The sequence below is a fragment of the Phalaenopsis equestris genome, unplaced genomic scaffold (genome assembly GCF_001263595.1).
Source record: "Phalaenopsis equestris unplaced genomic scaffold, ASM126359v1 Scaffold000431, whole genome shotgun sequence".
NCBI classification, from domain to species: Eukaryota; Viridiplantae; Streptophyta; class Magnoliopsida; order Asparagales; family Orchidaceae; genus Phalaenopsis; species Phalaenopsis equestris.
Genome location: NW_018164872.1, coordinates 97,524 through 106,046, shown reverse-complemented (window position 1 = coordinate 106,046; position 8,523 = coordinate 97,524). Strand labels below are relative to the sequence as shown.

The following is an 8,523-nucleotide window of genomic DNA, read 5'->3' as shown; positions in this document are numbered from 1 at the left end:
GTCTTGTGCCAAAGATGCTAGACATCAAAGAAAAATAGGAATTGGCTAGAATTTTCTAAAAGGGTGAGTCTCAATTCTAGTTTTTCTAAGATTGTCAATAGGAACTCCTACAACTAGAACCTAGGCTCTAAGGAGGAGAAGACAAGACCTCACAAAAATGAGGTCAACAGCAACACAACTTTGTTTTATGTTTCTCTTTTAAAGGTCAATATTCTGCGCTATAGAGCATTGCAGGTCTCACCATCATCTTATAAAATTTTCCTTTCACTTTAAGCAGTATTTTTCTATCGCACAATAGGTCTAATGCATTCCTCCACTTAAACCAACCAAATTGAATTCTACTAATAACATCCCCATCTATATCACCATCACTTTGAAACAATAGATCCGAGATATCTAAAGCGTTTACATCTTTTCATGATTTGATCACCCATAGTTACAACTCAGACGCTAAAGCTACTACAACTAAAATTTCTTTCCATGTATTCAATTTTAGATCTACTCAAACAAAGGCCTTTAGACTCCAATGTAGACCTCCATAATTCGAGTTTTTCTTGTACTCTTTCTCTAATTTTATCTACAAGAAGGATATTATCAGCGAAAAACATACAAGGTACATCCTCCTGTCAATGTTTGGTAAGAGCATCCATAACTAAAACAAAAAGATAATGTAATGCAACTGAAATAGGAAAATATTTGTTCAATCGTTCTTTTGCTCGAATACAAATAACAGCTCTAGTATACATATCTTTAATGACTTGAATATAAGTCATATCAACGTCTTTCTTCTTTAAAACTATCCAAATGACTTCTCTTGGAATCTTATCATAAGCTTTTTCTAAATCAGTAAAAATCATATGTAGATCCTTTCTTATTCTCTCTGGATTCTCCTTATTATCTTTGAGCTTCTCCATCAAACCTCTCAATAAATATATAGCTTCTATTAATAGACCTGCCTATCCAAATTGATTATGAATTATGAGAAATTGTTGTAATATGTCTCAACTTATGTTCAAGTACCCTCTCCCATAATTTTATATTACGACACATCAACTTAATTTCTCTATAATTTGCACACTCTTGTGCATCCCCCGTATTATTAAAAATGGGGACCAATATTCTCTTCCTACACTCCTCAGGCATCTTTTTAATTTTTAAAATAATATTAAAGAGTTTAGTAAGCCAAGAAACTCCAAAATCTCCTAAATATTTTCATACTTTAATTGGGATATCATCAGATTCTACTGATTTTTCACCATTGATTTTCTTTAAAGCATCTTCCACTTTTTTACTAATGTGATAGTAAAAATAATTTTTTTTATTATTATTAACGATATTAAAATCATTAAGGTCGATTTTATTTTCAGAAATTTTATTAAAAAGTTTATCAAAATAATTCACCCATCTATATTAAATTTCTTCTTCTAAGAAAAATATTTTTTGATTTTCATCTTTAATACATTTTACTTAAGTTAAATCTTTACTTTTATTTTCTCTTTATATTTTCTCTCTTTACTTTTATTTTCTCTTTATTTGGCTAGTTTATAGATATATTTTTCATCATCTTTAATATATATTCTTTTGTAAAGATCACTAAAAACATATTTTTAAGCGTCACAAATTATTCTCTTAGACTCTCTACAGACAATCTTATATTTTTTTCAGCTCTCTAAGCTTTTACATTTAAACCAATTTTTATAACACAACATTCTATGTTTTATCTTTTCTTGCACATTTTTATTCCACAACCAACTATTTTTATTTATAGAAATTTTTTCTTTTGAACTTCCAAGTACATCATTTCACGTGTTTAATAGTATATTGTTAATTTATCCCACATAGAATTTGTTTCTATCTAAACAATTCAAATCTTAAAATCTTGAAGTTTACTTATAAAATTAATTTTATTTGCAACTTTTAGGTGTCTCCATTTAATTCTATGATAATGATTCCTAGTATTCTTTATCTGACAACTCTTCATCTTAAAATGTAGAGCTAATAATCGATGTTGAGTGCTTAAATTATCACTTGGAATGATTTTACAATATTTATGTTCTCGATGATCTCTTTTTTTCATAAAAAAAATAATCAATTTGTGCTATATTAGATTCATTCTTCTAAGTAATAATATGTTCATCTCTTTTCTTAAATAAAGTATTAGCAATAATAAAATCATACGCTAAAACAATAACTCTAAAACCATAGCCACCTTGAATATTTCTAAAATCTTCTACCATTTTACCAACATGTCCATTTAAATCTCCTTCAATAAAAATTCTTTCTTCAAGATGTATCATTTTTATTAAGTCTTCTAGTTCAATCCTGAATTTGCCATTTTTTTATTTTTCTTTAGAACCTATATCTAATTTTACTTGAGTATAAGCACTTAAAACATTAAAAATCTTAGTATCAACAACAATCTTAAGAGTTGTAATTCTATCTCCAATTCTATTAATTTTTACAACATTATCTTTCAAACTTTTATCGATAATTACACCTACACCATTTCTAGTGCAATTGTTACCTGAATACCAAAGTTTAAAACCTAAACTATCAATCTCTTTAGACTTTTCTCCAACCCATTTAGTTTCTTGAATGCACAAGATGTTTATCTTCCTATGAACCATAACATCAACTAATTCTATTAATTTACATGAGATAGTATCTATACTAACTTCTTTACCTGCATCCATCCATAATGTGGGGATTCTTGTTTATTTAACAATACACACAGGTGTTGGTGTAGCGGCCCTTGCACATTTTTCATTGTATTCAGATCATGCAACGCGTCGCTTCTAGGTGAAGCCCTAGAATTTGCACAAGTATCTAAAAGAATTCATGTCATGATTTTTCGATAAATTTTATGTTGGTTGTCGACTACCTAACGCAATCCTCTACTTTCAACATCCGGGACTTGAGACTCGGCAAAGATAGTGTTCACATAAGCATAGAGAAAGACTCTAAAAAATAATTTGATGCCCTTTAATGCCCCTGCAGCAATTCCCTAAAGAATTGAAGTTGGCAGCCACAATGATTTGAGTGCGAACCGGCTAACGTTCAATTCACAGCGAGATTGGCATTTAATATGGCTGTAAACTTAAAGTGAAATTAGAATATTTGGTGCAGGATGTATTAATGCCTCATTCAGTTCTATCTACTTGGCTTCCTTGGCAAAATAGAGAAGTCATGGTTGTAATAGAGGCAAGTGAAGTCCACATGGGATAGTCGCAGCTAAGGACTGAATGTACGTAACTTCTCTTCTGATGCATTGCCAATGTGTATTGGAAACAAAGGCGGACCTGGAACCAAATGGCGTTACTAGAGAACGAATTACTGCAGATATTGTTACTCAGATTTGAGCAGAGGGACAAAATCATATGCTTTATTGGATTTTCATTTGGAGCTTGTTGAGCGTGGTCCATTTCCGTATCAATAATACATTTTAACAACATGGTATAACATATATAAATTGGGAACTAATTGGAATTACATGTAGACATTGTCCCCCATCTTTTCTCAAGTAACAAGGCATGGAACACCGCCAAATTATGGATACTTAAGTCACTATAATGACGGATGCGAAGGACAGCTGATCAAAAACACGTCTTAGGGGTTTCAAGATGATAGCCCAAGCAGAATCCAAAATGACATTAAATTGACAGAGTTTCTCCAAATCTAGGGCAAATAATTCTTATCTATAATCAACGAACACATTTGTTAATATAAAACAAATTTTTAAACTTAAACTAATAATGTACACTGCCACTAACTACATCAAGAAGGATGAAGAAGATATAAAAGAAAAACAATGAGAAAAGCAAACAACACGCTTATGAGCATTTACGGACATGATAATATCTATTGGGGAAACTAACCAACAAAACGAACTTAACAAAGATTACAAAACTAAGCCACTAGAAGAGTTGAAGCAATACTGCTTAGTCTTATGAAATAAATAGGCATACCCACAAAATAAAAAATGAGGTCACCAACAGATGAGCACTTAGTATAAAAATCGGGATAAGTGATAAAAGCACTTATATATTAACTCTGCCATTCCACTCTGTCTGCCCTTCGACTTACAAAACAGACACCTCCATGTGCTATTAAATCCAGATCGTTCACTCTCAACCAAATGCACTTCCTAAGAGCACCTGTAATTAAATCCACCTCTACCTCAGTACAGATTCCGTCTTTAGTACTTTATTTAATCAGTTATAGAGTGAACTACATATACGCTATAGCTATGTCACATATATTAATACTTTCACATAGTGAAATGAATACTTGATACTATAACTTCGTCTTTCTTCTTTGTTAACTTCTGTTGTCAAATACTGTTTCTTCATGGTATCAGAGATTCTTTGCTTGGCAGCACCCATAACCCTTTAATTCATCCTATACTTTACCACCAATCATGGATGATTCAATGACTTCTTCAGCTACACAGCCCAATTCTTGTCCCATTAGCTTAAAAAAGAGTGAAGCCAAGATACCACCGGCTTTAAAGGTTTTAATGTCCAACATTAAGAACATTATGATGTCCTGTTTACTGTCCAAAACTACCCATCTAATGACTTCAGGTTCTCAAAATCTTCACCGCTAATGGAGACCTTGGTTTTCTTACAGGAACCATGGTGTGCCCAAGATACCAAACTTTGATCACTAATGGTTGTACTATACCTAATCATGATTACACTATCTAGCTTCTACTTGATCAGAATCTAGCCGGAGTGCTCTACTCTATCATCGCTTCTTCAATTCTCCCTTATGTTATAGATATTCACTCATGTTTTGACATCTAGATCACCCTTGAAAAACTTCTTTAACCCACCAATTGATTCAAAGTCATACAACTCAAAATAAACTCCATAGCATCAGACATTATCCTCCATAAAATCTCTTGTGGACAATATAGTTACATCAGGATCATGAGTTGACAATGAGGAGATTATTCCTGTATATTCTTAATGGCCTACCATCTCAATATCAAGCTTTCAAGACAGCTAGTAGGACTACCCTCACTCCCATCAGTCTAAAAGATCTATATTCTTTAATGTTATGTGAGGAAATTAATATTCAAAATTAGCACGCCACAAAACATGCTCTTATAGACAATAATCTAGCTCTGCAAGAGGTCGTAGCACCTCCTCCAACAGAGCACGAGGAGAGATATATCCACATAGAGGATTGTCAGTCTCTTTCAGATCTTAATGCCAACTGAACACCTCTCTAATTTGTCAAATGTGAGAAATCTAGAAACATAGTACAGTTGCCAGCTGGCATCACTATAATCTGAACTACAATTTCTTTCTTTCTCTCTTAATTCGCAGCAAGTAACCTTTATAACTAATCAGCAACCCCCATCAGAGGAATGGCTTCTGGAAACAAGCGCTACAACCTACTAACTCGTCATTTCAGTAAATTACAACAACCAATTCCTTATGAAGGAATTGATGAAGTTTTGGTTTGCAATGACGCAGCTCTTCAAATTGCTAATAGTGGCCATGGCATACTTCCTACTTCTACTCGTGAGCTTCATCTCTCAAATCCTTTTTAATGTTCCCAGCTCTCTCATAACCTCTTGTCCATCAACAAACTAACCACTGATAATAATTGTTATTTATTTTACTCCTACGGCTACTCCATGAAGGACTCCGTGACCAATCAAACTCTCTTGTCGTGTAATAGTCATAATGTCTTGTAACCCAGTCACTCCTGCAAATTTAAACGGATGTCCCTCAGTTTTCATCACCAAATGCTCATCACAGCTGTGGCATAATTGTTTTGATCATTTCCATTGTCTCAAATTTTCAAATATTGCAAACTTATACAAAAATTTATGTATTCCAACGTCATCTTAATTCTGTAATTCATTTCAGTCGGCTAAGAGTCATAGACTACCTTTTCAAAATAATATAAATCATTCTTATAATTGTTTAGAATCAATTCATACCAATGTTAGGGAACCTTTTACAACTTCTCAAGGAGGATATATGTGTGTGTGTGTGTGTGGGTGGGTGGGTGCTCGCGCGCGAGAGACTCGGCTCATTGGTGCGTCAGGAATGGATCAGGAAAAAAAAATGCTTGAATTGTTATGGATTTACATTCCATTTGTTTTCATTTTGTAACCTTATCAATTCTTTTGGGGCCATCCTCATTAATTATAAATTTATTTGGACACCAGATGCAGTTAAGTTATAATTATATTCCCTTCTTGTTTACAGGCGTATACTCATTTTGACATGAAGCACGAAACTGCGTCCCTACTTGAATCGCGTTCTATTCAACACATGCACCGTTGGTTGTCCCACCCTGACAGAGACCGCCAAACCGAAGAACTTCTCGAAGCCATGCGCTTCCTCATTGAGGCTGCTGAAGTTTTCTCCACCATTGATGCAGGACACAAAGCTCGCCATGCTTGTGCCCGAGCCGCCCTCCTCTTCCTTCAGATTCGTATCCCAGACCTCACCTGGATTGAGCTCTCAGAAACAAATGCCCGTCGAGTTCTCGTAGAGCAATCCCGCTTCCAGGTTGCCCTTGTTGTTGCAGAAGCCTATGGTCTAAACCAACCAATGGAATGGGCCCCTGTTCTATGGAACCAAATGCTGAGGCCTGATTTATTGGAAGACTTTGTGACTGAATTTGCACTTGTCCTCCCCATGCATCCATCCATGCTTCTCGAGTTAGCGAGATTTTATCGGTCCGAGGTGGCTGCAAGGGTTGATCAGTCCCATTTTTCTGTATGGCTTTCGCCGGGTGGTTTGCCTGCTGAGTGGGTTAAGCATCTTGGAAGGTCATTTAGGAGTTTGCTCAGGAGGACAAGGGATTTGAGGCTGCGGGTTCAGTTGGCAACAATGGCTACTGGTTTTGAAGATGTGATCAATGCCTGCATGAAGGGCTTGGATAAAGTGCCTGATAATGCAGGTCCACTCATCTTGAGGAGAGGCCATGGGGGAGCATATGTTGCCCTCATGTGAACTTCATTGCCACTTTTCGCTATAAGATTATCCCCCACACACACATTATTACATACCCAAAGGTTTTATTTTGGAAATTATTGCACATTCTTGCGCAAAGGACAGCTATTTTCTTTGGACAGGATGTACAGAAGGTGTATTCGCGCAGTAGGAAGAAAGGGGAAATATGGGTTCGGGTGAGTTCTTCCTTTCTTTTTGCTGTCGATTCTGGCAATCTACTGGAGGTATGTTTGTAATTATACAAATTTTGCTTTCGAATTTAGAGCAATTGTATTTAAGAAAAAAAAAACGATTTGTTGGAAATAGTATGTAATAAAGTTTTGATTGGTCAAGAGTATTTATTGAAAAAACGTACCGTGTATAAAATATAGTGTGAATGACCTGACTCATTGGTGCGGCCTCTGGCGCAAGTCCCTTGGATCTGGGGTTTGAATCCCGTGGTGTGGGCTCTTCGAATCAGAAGCAAACACCCTTTGAGGAATCGATATTTGGTGTCCACTGGACCAAAATATTGATTTCACTTATATATATATATATTAACGCATTCTTCTTTTTTTTCTGGCACATTTGAAAAAATATAGAAAAAGAAAGCATTTTTTTAAAATAATTTGCATGTATAATGATTATATGAGTAATATTTAAATTTGATGTCAGTTTTTATTAAAAGTAATTGCATAGTATTTGTAAGGATTTTGAAAAATAAATGTATTTCAAGGAAAAACATATAAAAATTTGTCACATATATTTGATTAAATTTATTAAAAGTTCTCTTAAATTAAAAAACAAATACATCTTTGTTTTGTTTGTTTGTTTTTTTTTTATTTTGGGGTTTTTTTTTGCACTTTAATTATTAATATTGTTTTTATTTTTTATTTTTTTCGGCGTTTGCTCGGGTTGTATGCGATTGAAATCGTCTTTGCATGAGCACGAATATACATTGCATGACTAGATAAATGATTTGATTTAATATTTATTTCAGTTTTAATTGAATTAAGAAATTTTTGCTTTTGCTGATCATGATTTAATTGTGCTTGTGATTTTGATTTTTTTTTTTTTTGTTTGTTAATATTTTAAAATTATGAAAATGAACATTTAATTAAAGTTCAAAATTTTAATTATTCTTCGGCTGGAGATTTGTGGCAGAACTTTGATGATTACTATTTGTGGAAAACAAATTCAAACAATAAACAAATAATCAAACTGCCATTTATGTGATTTGGCAAATTTGTCTGTGTCCATGGGTCTATGTCTATGGGAAGAGGTAATTTCTCAATCAAAATGTGTGAAGAAGAGAAAAATTAGTTTAATTAGAATTACAACTCAATACTCACTCCAAAACATTAGTAACTCCTACAAATGAGGATTATGACAAATAAATTTGATATATTTTATTATAAGAAGTATCATATAATTAGATATTCTCTATTTATGTTCCATAATATGGAAAGATAATATAACTTCAGTCTTCGTGGCTAAAAGTTCAAATGCAACATGATCCCTCAGCCAAGCTGATTTTGGATTATTATGGTGATTGGTCTTGTTC

The 8,523-nt window shown here is 33.8% G+C and overlaps 1 protein-coding gene across 2 annotated transcripts in view; it reads left to right on the top strand.

The window, feature by feature from the left end:
- The window catches only part of LOC110027622, an 87,692-nt gene extending 80,362 nt beyond the window's left edge, over positions 1-7,330 (top strand). For both annotated transcript variants that reach the window (XM_020729124.1, XM_020729123.1), the window contains exon 26: positions 6,228-7,330. In XM_020729124.1, the coding sequence (XP_020584783.1) occupies positions 6,228-6,980 (753 nt within the window). In that variant the 3' untranslated portion in view covers positions 6,981-7,330. The remainder of the gene's footprint in view (positions 1-6,227) is intronic.
- The last annotated feature ends 1,193 nt before the right edge of the window (positions 7,331-8,523 follow it).